Source organism: Agelaius tricolor, unplaced genomic scaffold (genome assembly GCF_023055355.1).
Source record: "Agelaius tricolor isolate 1412-34295 unplaced genomic scaffold, bAgeTri1.0.p SCAF_32, whole genome shotgun sequence".
NCBI classification, from domain to species: domain Eukaryota; kingdom Metazoa; phylum Chordata; class Aves; order Passeriformes; family Icteridae; genus Agelaius; species Agelaius tricolor.
Window position 1 is genome coordinate 4,069,392 of NW_027269292.1, and position 17,714 is coordinate 4,087,105.

General features: G+C 40.6%; 1 protein-coding gene across 4 annotated transcripts in view; it reads left to right on the forward strand.

The window, feature by feature from the left end:
- CEP112 (centrosomal protein 112) overlaps positions 1-17,714 on the forward strand; it is a 194,988-nt gene that overhangs the window by 135,516 nt on the left and 41,758 nt on the right. For all 4 annotated transcript variants that reach the window (XM_071451527.1, XM_071451526.1, XM_071451529.1 and 1 more), the window contains exon 24: positions 11,267-11,356. In XM_071451527.1, coding sequence (XP_071307628.1) covers positions 11,267-11,356 — 90 coding nt within the window. The remainder of the gene's footprint in view (positions 1-11,266; positions 11,357-17,714) is intronic.

Sequence of the window (17,714 nt, forward strand, 5' to 3'; positions counted from 1 at the left end):
GTTCTGATCAGTTATGTTAATGCCTCTTTTAAAAAGTATAAAGCTAATGCTCTATAAAATAGATACTTGAAAAACAGTTTTGGTTTTCCTCAGGCTACTGAGATTAGAGTTTCATAATCTGTTTGACCAGCTGCAGAGGACGTTCTGTTTCGTTTTTTCTTTTTAAGTAAATGAGCTTCATCTCAACATGATTAAAAAGTTGAAAAAAAGAATCAGCCTTCAAAAATACTCTGTTTTCACTCATACTTTTAAATAGGAGCAACTGCATTGTCATGTCTTGTTGCAAATGTAATTGGGTTGGAGGTCATTAAAGACTTTGAATAAAAGAATTTCCAAGTTTCCAAGTGTGCATCCTCCCCTGTCAAGAATCGCCCCATTTTTGGCTTCCAGACATAATTTTAGCAGATATTACTTTGCTGCCTCTCACATCTCACATGTGTTGAGTCAAGCTCGCTCTTGTTCAGTTCAAAAAGCAGTGGTTTGCCTTGCAAGTTAATTTTGTTGATTAAGGTTACTTTGAAAGGTAAAAAGGCATTATTAGATTTCTTTGTGTGTGCCTGTGTGCAAGCAAATGTGTGTTATTTTATGTAATGGGAGAATTGCAGCAATACTGAGCACTTGATTGCACAAAATAAATAGCTTTTCTTTCATTCCTACTGGGAATCAGATTGGCCTATTGATTAGAAATATTTCATATTTCTGTTTTAAAAGAGCATAACAAAATAAGAAGCTTTGTAAGGCTTGTTAGAAATGTTTCTATTTCCAGGTCTTTGTGTATCCCTGAGGAGCAATGCATTTTAAAGAGACATTTGTAGAGCACCAGGGGTCTGCTGGAGCCCCTGGGCTGGCTCCAGGTGTGAAGTATCTGAACACCCACTTAAAGTGGCAGTTTGGTGATAAACCTGGTTGGGAATGAAGCCCCGGGCAGCAGAAGATTGCCCCGTTCAGCCAGTGATTGATAAATCTGCTTTATCACCACTCAGGCCTTCTCCAAGTCATTGCAGGAAATTCTGCCCCAACCCCTGATGGTTGTTTTTTGCAGAACTGTTGTTAAGAGTTCAGCAAGCAGCAGAACCAGGTGTTTTTCTGGTTAATTTGTGTTCACGATAGCAGTTTTTCAGTAGCACGGTGTTGACACGACGTTTTAGACGTTCTTGCGACAGAGCATCAAAAATTCAAAAAGTTGCCTGAAAACGTTGAAGCTGACATCAGGTCTTCACAGGAAACCTGCTCAGAGAATGGCAGACTCCTTGCTGTTGCCTTTGATTGCAAAGTGTTTAATAAAAAGCAAATTAGGAAATGAAAATTGTCTCGCGGATCAATCAGGCACAGCGGTTCCGCCTGCTCAGCATTATCTGTCAGACATGAGCCTGATGTTGTATTTTGGATAATAGTCTCAAAATCAGACTGAAAGGTTGACTGAAAAAATACCTGATGTATTTTGTGTGTGCTCTGAGGCTGATAACAAACTCTGCAGTTCAAGTTTTAATAACTTGGGGGGAGCTAAGAAACTTCAAAAGCTTCGTGATAAATGTCTTTGACAAAGCGTCAGCCGAACATTAGGCAGAATCTTGGTAAATCCTCTCATAAGTGGTTTAAAATGGAGTTCTGAACTTTTCCTTTATAAGTTTATGCTTAAGATGTCATGGTATCTTTGGGTTTAAAAGATTCATTTTATCTGGTGAATGTGCACCGCTGGTGTTTCTGCCTAAACCTGGGCAAGTGCAAGGGGGAAACAGTTCAGGGCTTTTCTCCTTTTGGCAGCCTCTGCTCTGCTCTTGACCATGACACTCCTGCAGGCTGAGGAGAAGGGGAAGCAGTGTTAAAGCAAACTGCAAAATACTCCAGGGAAATATTGCAGTAAATTGTCCAGCTGCCAGGCTTTTGATTGACTTCATCACACCAGCCCCAAAGTGTGCTGGTCATAGACAAAGCAGTGCTTGGACGTGGCAAGTGCTTGTTGGGTTTTGTGGCCCGTTGAGAAAAGCAGATGAAAGCCAGTTTATTACAGCCTTTGAACCTTGCCTCCCTTTCCCTCCTGTCACCTGAGCCACTAAAACAAAGCAAAAACAATTCCCTCCTTGGCTCCCCCTGACAAAAATGCCCGACTTTACAATTTATGCTGCTGTTTTCTTTGAACTGTTATCTCTGCAGGACCTTATGGCATCCTTTGCCTTTCAAAAGAATTGAGTTTATAATGTCCTGCAGTGAAGCCCTGACTCAGCAAAATGCTTAAGCCCCTGCCTAATTTTATGTCTACAAATAGCCCTGCTGGTGCCATCAAGGTATTTTAGGGATGTATCTTAGAATTGTGGAGTTTTGAAAAGATTTGGGTTGGAAGAGACCTTAAAGCCCATCTCATCCCACCCCTGCCATGGCAGGGACACTTCCCCTGTCCCAGGCTGCTCCCAGCCCTGTCCAGCCTGGCCTTGGGCACTGCCAGGGATGCAGGGGCAGCCCCAGCTGCTCTGGGCACCTGTGCCAGGGCCTGCCCACCCTCACAGGGAGGAATTCCTTCTAATAGACCTAATTTTTGCAGGGAAATTATTTTAAAATTTTGGTCAGCTCAACCGGGTATGTAAAGAAAATGCTGAAAACATTCAGCAAAATATCTTACAGGAGCAAAGCAGGGAAGGATAGGCATATTGAGAACCCTGACAGTGCTCAGGTGATCTGCAAAAGCCACCAGATGAAGTCTGATGTGGAATTGCTATGGGACTGCTCAGGAGCTAATGCTGATGATCCCAACTTTGTAATGTACTGCCAGTCAGTCTCTTGCCTGTGAATTGTCAAAAATGAAAATAGCTTATATTAGAGCCTGCCACACTGCAAAGTGTTTGCATGTATTTTTCTTTTATGTTAAATGACCTACTTTAAATTTTTCCCCTGCTGCTGGAGAGACTTGATGCTGTTCCTAGAGTCAAATTATTCCTTTTCTTCCTGAACCTCTCTCTTTCTTTTTCTTTCTTTCTTTCTTTCTTTCTTTCTTTCTTTCTTTCTTTCTTTCTTTCTTTCTTTCTTTCTTTCTTTCTTTCTTTCTTTCTTTCTTTCTTTCTTTCTTTCTTTCTTTCTTTCTTTCTCTCTTTCTCTCTCTCTCTCTTTCTTTCTCTCTCTCTCTTTCTCTCTCTCTCTCTTTCTCCCTTTCTCTTTCTTTCTTTCTTTCTCTTTCTTTCTTTCTTTCTTTCTTTCTTTCTTTCTTTCTTTCTTTCTTTCTTTCTTTCTCTCTTTCTTTTCGCTTCTTTTCGCTTTTTCTGTTTCTTTTTCTTTTTTTCTTCCCCCAGCCCCTCAAGGGCAGGGTTTGTTAGGTTTCCCAGGGGCATCTCGTGCTGGCAAATCTCTGAAGCCATGGCCTGGTGCTGCCTGACTGGTGGGGATGGGCAAAGGCCCCAGCTTGGAGAATTTTTTAAGTTCTCCATTCCCATTTTGAAATGTCAGCAAAGTGAGCCAAACTTCCCAATGTGCCCTGGTGTATGTGGGAGCTCATGTTATTCATGCTGAATTCTGTGCCTTTGGAAATTACACCTTTTATCTGATTCCTGACCAAGGAAACCTTTTTCTTTCTTTTTTTGTTTTTCATAATGGCAGCAGAAAATGAGCAAACAACTCTTGTAGGGACACATTTACAAAGGTATTACCAATTTGCATTTTCATTCCGTGTTGTAATTCATGTTCACTCTTCATGAAACAGTGTTTAGTGGTTGAAATTAAATATGAGGCATGAAGAATCATGACAGATTTGTTGTCAGTGCACAGTAGAGCACTGTGAGGAGCAGCCTTTGCAGGTTTTCCCCTTTCTCCCACTCATCCAAAGCTGTTCCCAGCTTCACCAGATCCTGAAGTTGGACTGATGGTAACAGGCTGGGAGGTCAGTGAAAGTAAAATAGGAAAGAGAGATGTCAAATATTGCTCAAGGCATTTTAATTTCTGTTCCTGAGGAGCAATAAAGCCTAAATTTTCTGTACAGTCATAATAGCAATTGTAATGTACCTGTAGGGTAGAGAAATACTTCGTGTTATTGAACACCATGACTGTTCTCTCTGTAAAATAAGAGATTTTCTTTTCTCTTGCATCAATGTTGGCCCCTGCATATAGGTTGTAGAAAACCTTGTTTGCAAAAACAAAGCCATTGTTTTAACAGAAACAGCAGAAATTTTGCCTTTCATATTGAATCAGTAGCATAATGAGTGGTGGAGCAATAGTTCAACATCAAAGGAGACTTTTTGGATATATTGTGTGTTGCAACAACAGCAAAAAAGTTCCCACCAGAAAGGAATTTTGCCATATGTGAGCAGCAAACATATGTATTAGGTTAAAACCAGAAGATTTCCTTTGCTTTGCACCAAAACCAAGAGAGAATTCCAAGTACAGAGGGGTTTTTTTTTTTTGTTTGCAGAGTCATGGGCAGGAGCTCAGTGAAAACCCAAAGAGCTCTGAGGATGCCCCAACAATTTGGCTCAAACATAATTATTTCACTTTTAGAACACCCTTGTTTTGCTCAGACTCATGGCATTGCATCAATGGTCTTCCCAGATATATTTGCCCAATTTATTTGTAGTAGTAATGAACCCAGCTAAATCTATTCATCTCCATGAAATGTTGTAGCAAAATTAATGATTGTTTTTAAAAATCTGGATGGGATTCTTGGCTGCTTCCTTTGGATAGAGTTGTATTTGACTCTAAATTGTGAGACCACTGTAAAGAAGTTTTTGCCCAGACAGCCTATAATTCTGGCTTCATGGAGAGATAAAGATTTTGAAAATCAAATGTCAAAATTTTTAATCATGTCCATGTGTATTTCTGGAAGAAAATTCTCTTTAATTTTTATTAACATTCACATGGGACTTTTTTTTTTCTCAAAGTTCCAGAGATTTTCTTCTCATGAACGAGGAGAGAAAACACATCAATGGATGTAAATTGAATTTAGAAGGCACTTAAAGAGAGGCCTGTATTCAGAATTATTGTTGGCACATGTTTTGAGGATGTAAAGTGGAAGCCTTCTTCTGTGAGCATTAGTAAGGAGATAATTAAGACTACAGTAGGTAATTAGAGTAGCTTTTATTACTGCATCTTTCATTAACTAATTATATTAATTTGGTAACATTTGAAAAATTCTTTGAAGATGAAAAGTGCTAACTCTCACTACCTTTAGTAGTAGCTTTTCTCTGCACTGGTCATAAATTTTCAGGGCTTTTCTTGATACAGATGCACATCCATATATGCAGAGTTGCTAATAAAAATTACATATTTCTAATAAAAAAGACTGACATTATCTTGCATAATCTGATCAGGATGAGCTGTTTTCTGCTGTTTTCTGTTTCAAAGTGAAAATACATTGATACTTAATTTTTTTTAGGAAATTTTCCCTTTTTTTGAAAGTGTCACTTATTTATTCAACCCTCAGAGCAGAGAGATAAATGCTTGTTGATCCATGACTTCCCATTGATGTAATGGCATCAGGAACCAAGCCTGGTCTGCTCTCAGGAACATACAAAAATAGGAAATTATTTCAAGTTAAAGAAAGAAAACATATCACATTTGTAAACAGTTGAAATCAATACACAGAAATGAAGAATTCTGATTGTCTCTGTTTATGTAATTCTTCAGAACTGAACTTTCAGATAATCCAACACTTTTGAAAAATCCCCTGTGGTTAAAGTATCATCAAATCAGTTTTCATATATTGGAGACCAAATCCTCCTTACATTCCTGTTCCATGCTTGTTCCTGGGATTCTTCAAACTCTCACCAGCTTTTAGTTGATTTAGATCAAGCCCTGTAACTAAGACCAAAAATTAATTCTTGCCTTGACAAGGGATTTTGGAATGCTGGCACTGCACCTTTTTGTCTCTTTAGGGCTCCTTGTCAAACCTCTGTGCTTGACAAGTTGGGTTTTTTTTAAAATCACCTTTTTTCCCAGCCTCAGTCTGCCCCTGGGTATCCCACAGAATTCCTCTGATCCTGTGCATCCTCCCAGCTTTCCTGGAGCCACAGCCCAGCTCCACGGGCAGAGCCCCACGTGTGCTGCTCCCTTGGGGCTGAAATCAACTGCATTTGGGGCTGAAATCAACTGCATTTGGGGCTGAAATCAACTGCATTTGGGGCTGAAATAAACTCAATTTGGGGCTGAAATAAACTCAATTTGGGGCTGAAATAAACTGCATTTGGGGCTAAAATAAACTGCATTTGGGGCTGAAATAACCTCAATTTTGGCTGAAATAAACTGCATTTGGGGCTAAAATAAACTGCATTTGGGGCTGAAATAAACTCCATTTGGGTAAGAAATAAATTCCATTTGGGTCAGAAATGAACTCCATTTTGGGCTGAAATAAATTCCATTTTGGGCTGAAATAAATTCCATTTAGGTCAGAAATAAACTCTATTTTGAGCTGAAATAAACTCCATTTTGGTCAGAAATAAACTCAATTTTGGTCAGAAATAAACTCCATTTGGGGCTAAAATAACCTCAATTTGGGGCTGAAATAAATTCCATTTGGGAATGAAATAAACTCCATTTGGGGCTAAAATAAACTTAATTTGGGGCTGAAATAAACTCCATTTTGGGGTGAAATAACCTCCATTTGGGGCTGAAATAAACTCCATTTTGGGGTGAAATAACCTCCATTTGGGGCTGAAATAACCTCAATTTGGGGCTGAAATAACCTCAATTTTGGGCTGAAATAAATTCCATTTGGGAATGAAATAACCTCGATTTTGGGCTGAAATAAATTGCATTTGGAGCTGAAATAACCTCGATTTTGGGCTGAAATAAACTCCCATTAAACATTTTGCTGGAGATAATCCATCCCCAGGGGGATAATAGGGGCAATAAAAGGTGCCTACCCAGAAATGGAGCTCAGAGGTTCCTTTCTCCTTCCCCATCACGGCTCTGGGTCCCAGGGGCTGGGGTGGGCTCATGCACAAACTCCAGGTCCCAAAATCTGCCCGAAAATTCCAGCGGCGCCGTCCCAAAGCCGTCACTTCTCCCTTCCCTCCTTCCCCTGCCTCTCAATGCTGTGTGAGACCCAAACAATGTGATTTTATTTTAGGATCCTTTCCATTTTTAGAAATAAATCAAATGAGTTTTCCCTTTCTCTGGCTGTAATTCACCCACATTGTTGCATTGGAGCTTATTATCTCATTTACATTTTTAAGAGCTTTTCAAAGTGTAGGATATCTGGGCTGGAAAGCAAAACATTGGATTTCTTTGTTCTCTGGCCAACACAAAGCACTTCCAAGGTCAGGTATGGTGTAGACATTCAACAGCAAACATGTTTACATGGCATTTGAAAGCCCGTTTAACTGAAAAAAAAAAAAATATTGTCTTTATAAGAGTGATGCAAGTCAGCTTAGCCCAGCTGAGGGATGGGAATTCATCCGAACCTGGAAAAATTTAACTAAATAAGTTAAGTTTTGTTTTCTGTTCAGGGGGAAAAAGCCTCTGACGCTTCAAAATTGGCCTGGATTTTTGTTTTTAATCCCTTTTTCTTCATCTTGACAGTTATTAATCATAGGCTCTGCTGCTCTTTGGGCAAAATGTGACACTTTGAAGCCGAATTAAAATTGCCTTTCTAAACAAAACAAAACATTGTTTAATTTTATAAAGGAGATGTTCGGGGGTGTACCTGGGGTAAATCCTCTGCTGTTTTTTAAGAGTGTTCTACATGGCAAAAGCTTCCCTGTGTGGTTCAAAGATCTGAGTTCTGGTAGCTTCAGGAATTGCCATCAGCATTCAGGCTCTGGCCACTGCATGTGAGGCTTTTTGACTACTGAGAGAATTCCAGTGTGATCTTCAAAAAGGTGCATTATTCATGACATCTCTCACGATCCCTCCTAGAAAATTAAAATCACGGGCAACAAACTTGCATACTTCTAATTGCTATTTTCAGAGTTAATCACCTGCAGGAATGCACAGCAACCATGAGATTTTGATGTTGCTTTTCCATTTTGGCACGGCTTTGATCAAGTGCTGAACTTTTGGTTTTACTTTTTTTGCCATTGTGCTGATAAAATATCTGGAGTACTCAAATGAACATTAATTACTCCTGGAATTTCTGCAGCACAGGAATAGTCCAGAAAAGGTCCAGTAAAGGTATTTGTGATTGATCCAAGGAATTAGCTGAGTTGGTTTTTTTGCCATGCCAATACAAAACCTGCCAACAGCCAGTTATGATGTGATTGGAAAAATCTGGGAGTTCATACAGTAAATTCTGGTTTGGACAAATGGTGAATGGATAACTGGAGGAGTTGTTAGTTTGCTGTACATACATGCTACAGTAAAAATATCTTCTATCTAAATTTAAATTTAAGACATTTTCTGCTCTCCTAATGAAATAAAACATGTATGCTCCGTGCTGGCAAACACTGTCTAGAGTAGGTGAACCTAACAAAGGCTGTGTTATCTGAATCTCCCAAATTAAATGACTTTCAGATGCATTGCAAGCCCTCAGATTTAAAGGAACCTCTCGTTTTAACCTCTGCAGAAGAAGTTTGTTGTAAATAAGAGATGTGAAAATGGAGAAGGGAAGGAAGGAAGGAGCAGGGCACCCATTCTCTTTGCCACCACGGGGTTGTTGTTCTGTGCAGGAACAGTTTGAGATCCAATTTTGTACCCAGGACCTGCAGATGGGGGTGATAGAAATCTGTTTTCTGGCACAAACACATAAATAAGGACTCACATGTATTTAAACATTTAAATGCTATCTCTTGGCCAGCTTCAAAGCCCTGTGAAAGGGTCAAACTGGCTCTTGAGCACAAGGGAAGGATGAGTGATGGTGATGAGGTTTCTTCCCTCCTTATTTTTCACCATTTGGGCTGGAAAAGCTGACCCTGAAAGAGCAGGAGAAGATGGGTCATACTTTGTAGTTTATCCAAAATGTGCTCCAGGAATGTTCCTGAGAGTCATCCTGGGCTGGTTATGAATGGACACTTTGGGGTTATGGCAGGATTTTTGTCTAATTAATTGGGTTTTTGGTGATCTTCCTGGTATGTGGAATGACCCCGCTCCTTATTGCATATCTGCACTGCTCATTTTAGCTTTTATGTTTGTTTGTGTTTTACCTCACAAGATAGATGTACAAAAAGCAAACAAAAAGCCTGCAGTTCACATATAATTCCCACATATATTTCATTATATTAATGCAAATTCCTGGTACTGCAAGACTTGTTGAGTATTGAAGACAAGTTATGTATTCAAAGCCTGGATTTCAACATTTCTCAGAAGCTCTGATAGCATAAAAGTCCCTGGGCAGATTTGAAGTTCATGCTTGGGTCTGGTTACAATTTTTGGCATCAGAACATGTAACAGTCTTACAGCTATAAGACTTTAAAGTTAATGCCTGGCATCACTTCAAAACAGCATTCAAGATCTATCATAAGTAGTCCTCTTATCTTATCTCAATAGCAATTTTATCCTGTAAATTATTGGAGAGTGCAGGATTTCGGTGCTGTGGAAAAGAGCAAGGCATTTTTGCTGTTAAGTCTTTGCACCAAAAGGACTTTTAATGATCCTGAGTTGTGCACAGGTACCCTGGGCTGCTGGAAGCAAACATGAACCATATGGCAGGTCCTGGAGAACTCCCTGAGTCCGTGGGGTTGTTGGTCTGTCCTCTCAAGGGAAAGGCAGGGGCAGCAAGGGAGGTTTAGGTTGGATATCAAGAAAAATTTCTTCACTGAAAATATGGTCAAGATCTGGAGCTGCTCAGGGAAGTGGTGGAGTCACCATTCCTGAAGTGTTCCAAAATCCAGTGAAGGAGGCATTTCGTGATACGATTCAGTGACCATTGCAGGGTTGGTCAAAGGTCTGACTCAATGATCTTTTCCAACCCAATGATGATTCTGTAATTCCAGGGTGCTCTGCAGAAGGCCTCAGTGCAGCTCAGCTGTTTTAAAAGCAGCACTGGAGGCTCCTTCAGTGGCATCTGCAGCCTGAGCCCCTTCCCGGGCGCAGCCCTGTGCTGCTTTTCTGATGGGTATCAATGCCCCAGTTTCCTGCCATACAAAAGATAACTCAAAATATTCCCTTTCTGCAGCCACAGCCGCCTCTGTGTTGGTGTCAATCCCCCATCCACATTGTGCACTTTGCTTGGAGTCAGCACTTGCAGTTAACAATGCCTTTATTCAAGCTGACAACATCGCTAAGCTTTTAGTAAATGTGTAAGTAAATGTTAAGCGTGTATTCAAACATCCAACAATGAGGAGGAAACTTTCAAAACAAACAAAAAAAAATCTTTGAAACTTTGTATTGTTTGTTTGGTGTGTATCTGTTAGAAATAACACAGACTATCAGTTCCTTGGGGCACGCTGTTCCTTTGTTAAGCATGTAACAAAAAAGATCAAGGCTCTGAGTGACTGCTGGAATAAAAATAAATGTATAAGGAGAACAATCATGACAAAATAAATTTGTCCATGCATTTTATGAGCTTGGTTAAGGAGTGATTACTTCTGAACTAAATAAGGATAGGGTAGTTGTGGTGAAGTGACACGATCACATTATTCCTTTTATTTATTGCCATTTATATTTCATTTGTAGATCATGTGCTAGATTTGACTGCAGGGCAGGAGGGGAGCCCCTCATCTCGGCCAGCATCCCACTTCAGTAATATGGAATACATTTCCACTCCAAATTCCAGACATTGTTTTCCAGAGAGAGGATTATTCTGGCTTAAATAAAAAAAACTCTTGGTACACTGCAAAACTGCTCCTAAGAAGCTCAGGTTGTGCAGATAGGATGACAACAAAAACCTGGGACATTTGCAAATGCAAATGATGCAATATTTCCATTTGCCTTCCAACCTTTGAGAGTATTCCTTACTTAAAATTTCCTATTCTTACTTAAAAATTTCCTGGTTTTAGGATGGATGATCTATAAGAAGATATAAAAATAATGTATTTTTAGGATGAGTAGCCTCTAATAAGACAAGACTTTTAAGATGTAACTACTCTTGTTCAGTCAATGCTCCCACCTGTGCAAAGTAACTTTTAGGATGGATGGTCTACAAGAAGATATAAAAATAATGTATTTTTAGGATGAGTAGCCTCTAATAAGACAAGACTTTTAAGATGTAACTACTCTTGTTCAGTCAATGCTCCCACCTGTGCAAAGGAACTTTCCTGAGTGGCCAGAGTGCCTCTGTCATGCCCCAGCACCGATTCCAGCTGGACTCACAGTGCTCCATGTCCTTCCCCAGCTGGTTGAAGACGTGACCTGGAAGTTTTGCTGCCATGCCAAGTTCCTGACGTGTGTTTTGCCTCCCTTGCTGTTGTTCCAGGCCTTGCAGGACGAGGTGGAGAATTACCGTGGGCAGGTTTACGATGCGCAGAGGAGGCTCCAGCGCAACGAGCTGAAGGCCCAGGAGCAGGTACAACTACTGGGTGCTGTCCTCACCCCCTGAGCAAGGAGGTGCAATGGTTAAAAATAATCCCCTCCTTCAAAGCAAAAGCACATATTTTCCTGCAAAATTCTCAGCTAGCTTGCTTTTCTGTTTTGTTGGTAATAAAAGAGAATTAAACTGTCTGAACCCTTCAGGCAAGTACTTATCTGCTGCTCTCTATTGCAAGTTGGTATTTCAGCTATTCTAGCTGTTAAATGATGCATTTATTTTGAACTGACTGTTTGCAACTGACTGTAGAGTTTTTAATAAAGGTTTCTGAGACTATTCGAACCTGTTCTTTAATGGTTTGTATGAAGAGAAGTAAAATTGGACAATAACAGCTAAAAATAATCTTTAGTCCTGATCTTCTGCATTCATTGTCCAAACATGTCTGTAAACAGTTTCAGATGATGAATAGTGCTAAATTTTTTCTGGACACTTACAGTGAAGTCAGAGATTATTTAGTGTGCTTTGAGCAAAATAGAGTTGGTGTTTACAGGCAGTGTTGGAATAGAAAGTCAATGATCTGCATTCAAACCAGATTAAATTGAAATATTCAGGAGAATATGCAGGTGATGAATGGCTGAATCAGATAGGAATTTCTGTATTCCTAATACAAATAAGGTTTTGAAGCATTTGAGAACTTTATTTGGTGCTGAGTAAACAGTATCAACAGCATATGTCCTACATAAAGCATTTCTAACTCTATACCTGAAGGAATAATCAGTAGGGGTGGGTATAGGAGATTAATAATCATGAATTTCAAATATTTTTTCCTCAGTTTTGTCATCCTACCGGCACATGGGAATTCTCTGTCACCCTTGGTGTTTAATTGATGTATTTCCTCGCTGTTCCTTCTGTCCCCCCTCTGCCTCCCAGTCCCAGATGCTGGGCCAGGCTCATCCTGAGCTGCAGTGCCTGCAGCACTGGAGAGTTTGGTGCAGTGAGAGCTGGCCTACAAGCATTGCATTTTGGCTTCAGAGTCTCCTGGAAAAGAAGGAGGAAAATCAGCTCTTTAAAGCATGGTTGTCCCTCCCAGGGAACAGCACTGGCTGCATGCTGTGAGGGATGTCCTTTTCCAATTTTTTTCTTTTTTTATGTTTTTTTTAGTCTCTGCCATTTTGCTTTTTATTTTCTGACCTGTTTTGAGACAGATCCAGAAGAAGAAATTAAAAGTGACTCATGAAATACAGAGGTAGAAGGCTGCACATGCAGATTCACAGGGTGCCTTCAAGGTTTCCTCCTACATGAGCATCTGCTCCAAACCAACCTACAGAGCTCTGCTGTCCAGACTTAATTAATGCAGGACGAGTTCAGATGGTAACATCCTGTTCCCCAGTATAATGGAACAGGAATGTTATTTAAATCACACTGTGCTGTCCATCTTTGAGCTGGATGTGCTGGCAGATTTGGTGGAGCTCATATCCAAGTTCCTCAAGGGTCTTGTCTCTGCCTTTCATCCACTGGGACTTTCTGAAGCAGCTGGAGCCACTGGAGCTGCTTTGGTTTAGGTGGCTTCGGTCTATTTTGCAGACAAACAGTTTGGAAGTTGTTACTTGTCTCCTCTGTGACTGGTTAATTCATTAGTTCTGCTTATCTCTCCAGAAGAAAAAATGCAGAAGTGACAGGTCTGACATGTTTCCAGTTACTGGGTTTGGCCAGGCTACCTGTAAACATGTTCATCAAGTGTTAACAGTGGTTAACAACTCATCAGCCGATCAGGGACTTGAAATATTCAGGGCAGTAACTTAATTTCTGCTTTTACCAAATACTGTGTGAATCAAAATTGCATAAAACATGGAGCTTTGTGCTGGCGCCATTACAAAAGCCACTTTTCCGAGCTTTTACATATCTACAAATAAGGAGGAGCGAGGGTTAAAGAGCTTCTGTTTCTCATTAAAAGGAAAAATCTTGTGTTTTGATTCTATAACAACAACAAACAAATGAATGAGACATGAAAAAACATTTTGTTGTGCTTTTAATTAAAACTAAAAAGCTGTTTCTCGTTATGGCTTGTTGGGTGGTATCTCAGTGCTCCATGTTGGCTGTTTTTCCAGAGCAACGTCCTCATAACTCTTCAGCCTTTAAGAGTGACTGACAGAGCCACAAAGTTTAACTCTTTGTCACAGTGACCCTCTGGTGATCACACAGGCTTAACCTTTCGTTATTATAATCATCCAGAGAGACAAACTGTCCTATAAATAAAGGGGAGAAAATACTTGGGGCTGTCAGCAAGCCCTGAGCTGCTCTGGAGGGGAGCCTGGTGCTGCACTGGGAGAGGAGCTGTTGTTTTCATGGAGCTTTTCCATTCCCATACTTTGTGTTCTTGGATGAACTCGTGTTTACTCCTGTTTGGTTTTTCTCTCCCATTTTACAGCGTGGGTCGGTGCAATCACTTTGTGTCTGTGTTCTCTCACCAGTGGTGCCATATGGCAGCCATCTCTGGATGATGGGTTCCAATCACACTTCTCAAAAGTGCTGGCTTAAATAATTTTATCTTTTCCATAAAGGTTGTCCTGTCTCTGTCCTGGTTTTCCAGTGTAATGCTGCACTTCAAGAGTGGAGTCCCAGAGCTGAATCATCTTTCTTCAGGTCAAAATGTTGGAGGTTTCCTTTAGCATCTTGAGACATAAATAACTGTATTCATGGAAAGTGATAAACCGGCAGTAAATGTGAAAACTGTAATATATAGTTTTATATATATTGTTATTGTTGAATGTATATGGTCACAGGACTGTTAAAGTCTGGGAAGGTTTCTGGCAAATTTGGGTGTGTCCAACCCATTTCCTTGCAAAGCAGCAGTGAAGTTTCTTGTATCTCAGTCCTGCATAACTGTGGGACCAGCTTCCTGTCCAGTGATCCCATTGTGTTCCCATATCATGTACTTCTGGAATGAATATATCCCTTGGTTGTCTCTGATGTGTGCCTGGCTCTAATGTGAGACAAAATTTCCTACTAAACATTATTTCTTAAGTCCTGTGGCTTTGTGCATTTGTCAGTCATAGCTTCAAAAATCCCCATTGTTCATACAGGAGGCTCTACATCCTGTGAGTGTGTAATTAAAAATGACACTGGGAGCTTAATGAATCCAGGAATTTAGGCATGTGCAACAAGTTTTGCTGAATTGGGGTCTGTATAAAAATTCATGGTAGTGATCGGTTTTTTTTCTATACTACCTAGATTTCTTTAGCATTCATTTCATTTCAAATTCTTCTTTGAAGGGTAATCACCCCAACTCAGTTTACTAAAAAGCTCCAAGAATCTGTCTTTTGGGAATTACACACAAGAATTTTCTCAGGAAAAAAATCCTACTCTTTTCATTCCTTGTTCTAATGTTTCTGGCCATAGATTTGGATTGACTGTGATATAAAATTGGGGATAACAGAGGAGAAAAAAGTTCCTCATGTTTGCAAACAGCTGAAGTAGCAACAGTATAGATACTCAAACCATAGGGATACCTCCAAACAGTCAAGTCAGAAATAGAGTTTTAAAGGAGATTCTGAGACAGAAAATCAATTATGTTCAATTCATTAATGTTGCTGAGGAAATGAAGGAGAATAGCAATGGAGGTTTTCAGCCCTTTAATTTCTTTTTTCTGAAACAGATTATAAAAAAGGGAGAAAGGAGTTATCTGAATGAGGATGTTATAGAAGTATTTGGCATAAAATGGAGCAGCTTAGTTAAAGTGGATTTCACTCATGTTCAAATGAAAACAGGAGTGATAATTGTAAAAGAGCCATGATTCAAAAGCATTCAGCCAGTTTTCATTTCTAATGTTTATTATCCTGACTTGCTCGATTTTTTTATGGCTGCTGGATATTTACCACATTCAGCCCAACTTACTGTTTCCATGCCAACTAAATATGTTTGTTCTCAGATGAATGCTGTGATGCATCCTTCTGAAATTTCAGTTGCTGTGTAGCACAGAGGAACTTCTAAGGTTTGCCACACCTTCTCCTTGGTGGGAATAGTGCTGCTGCCAGTGGATTTGTGGAGCTGGGAGCAGGGAATCAGTGAGGCACAGATGAGCAATAGACATTGATGTCCACAGCATGAGTCCCAGGTAGTTCTTAATCTGATGGCTGTAGCACTTGAGTAATATTGGCTCTTTAGTTTGGGGCTTTGGGCCATATTTCTTCTTAGAAGTTATCTAGTGAAAGTTGTCCCTGCCCATGGCAATGGGATTGAAATGAGATGATCTTTAAGGTCTCTTCCAACCCCAACCACTCCATGATTCTGTGATCTTTAAAGGTATCAGAGAGCTCTAAACACCATCAGATGGCAGCCTGGGGTGCCTCCCTCAAATTCCCAGACATTCTCCAAGTGTTGTCATTCTCAGAACATGTTACAGTCACCCAGAATCAGGCAAATAAGCTCTAGATTAGGATATTGAAAAGCCCAGGTTGGCTGTGTGGCCAGCTGCAGGTGAGGAGGGTGGAGAGAGCCCTTGTGTCACCGAGCCAAGGGACACTTTGGGAACTGAGGCCCAGCCAGCCAGCACAGGCTGGAGGTGGTGATGAAATTCTGCTGTTTGCTCCACGTGCTTCAATCCACGGTGCTGAAACACTTCCAGAATTTCTCCCCCAGAGACCCATTTCTGCTCCCACAGAAATGGGAAGCCCGGCCTGGATGTGGAGGATCTTAAACCACAGCAGTGATTCACCAAGAGCAGCCCTTGCTGGGGCTCTGCAGGGAAAAGAGTGAGAACCTGAAAGAAATTTCCACTGTGACTTTCAGGAACTGCACCACCAAGTATTGTCACATTAAAATAGTTCCTGTGGTTCCTGCCTCTGACCAGCAGGATGGATGGATGGATGGATGGATGGATGGATGGATGGATGGATGGATGGATTGGAAGAGTGTTTTTGTGCAGTTCTGTGTGGCTGAGGAGGGACCTTCTGTCATCTCCCCCATCCTCTGCTCTGCTGACACTGGGGGCAGGAGGAACCCGTGTGTTTCAGCTGTTTTCCTACCATGAAACCTTGTGAAGGGTTTCTGCAGGGGACCAACAGGCAGAAGGACAGAGCTGCCCACAGGCTGAAAACCTGATGGTTCCACAGCTGCACAATAGAGGATTTCTTTTCTAACTACTTGTGCGAAAATTTCAAATTTAAAGTATTTTTATTGAAAAGAAGATGTTGGAGAGCCACAGAGAAGCAGTGAAGAATCCAGTGGGAGTGGGAGCACTGCTCGGGCTGTTTGGCACACACAGACCACAGCATCCAGTTCTGGAAGGTTCTTCAGCCTTCCCAGTAGAGACTGGTGGGCAGGAATCACTCTGATCCTGGTTCTGTCTCTGTAAGGGACCTTTCATGGACATAGGTGCCCCATAGGTGTATGATAATGTTGATTTCATAGAATTTGGGTTGGAAGGGACCTTAAAGATTACTCAGTCCCACCCCCTTCCATAGACCAGGTTCCTCCAAGCCAATTCTTGAACACTTCCAGGGATAGGGCATTGTGGACTTTGGGTACCATAAATGACCACAGACATCATTTGGAGCCCAATTCTACCACTTTTTACCTTAGTAGGTGTCTCAAATCCATTGATATATTCATTGATCACTTTGATACAACAGCACCCCTCAGTTTTTAATTAAGACTGAGATTGTTAGGATAAAGCAGGATTTTGCATTTGCCACATTTTATATTATGTATTATATTTTTGTTTTGTGTTTTATATTTGTCTATCATTTCCTTTAATGGCAAGCTATGAAAGGAAAGAGAATTACAAGGAATACAGTAAATTATTCTGTATGGCATGAGGTTTCAGATTAGCAGGAGGAGGTGGAAGCTGAGATTCAAGCACAGAAAAACAGCTTTGCAGGTGGGATTTGAAAGGAGCTGGAAATCAATGGAGTTAAAAGTTCCCAGGAGCTCCATATGGCAGGAACTGCAGGAGAGGAGGCTCTCACCAACTGTGCAACTGTCAAAGGGAAAAGAGTTGAGGATAGTTGGTGCATGTGTGGAAGCCGGTGATCAAATGTTAGCTTTGGTAATCAGACACAACTGGAAAACACACAAATATACACCTCCTGAGCAGAACAGAATGAATTGTTGGAGCTTGGTGGCCAGCTGGAGAGAGAGAGACAGCAAACTGAAAGTACAGGACAAATAGTTAAAAGGGAAAAAGGGAATTGTTACCAAAAGAGAATAGAAGCATATGGCAGCATGAAGGAATTAGAGATTGTTTTAAAATGTCACTTTTCTTGCTCTTTGTCTTAAATAATAGTGAATGGGAGAGAGTGTCCTTTTAAGAGGGCAGTACCTCCTATTAGAGCATCTGTGGTTTGCTTATATTTTATCCATGAAGGGAACTTTGCTCTTTGAGAGCCTGTTAAATTAG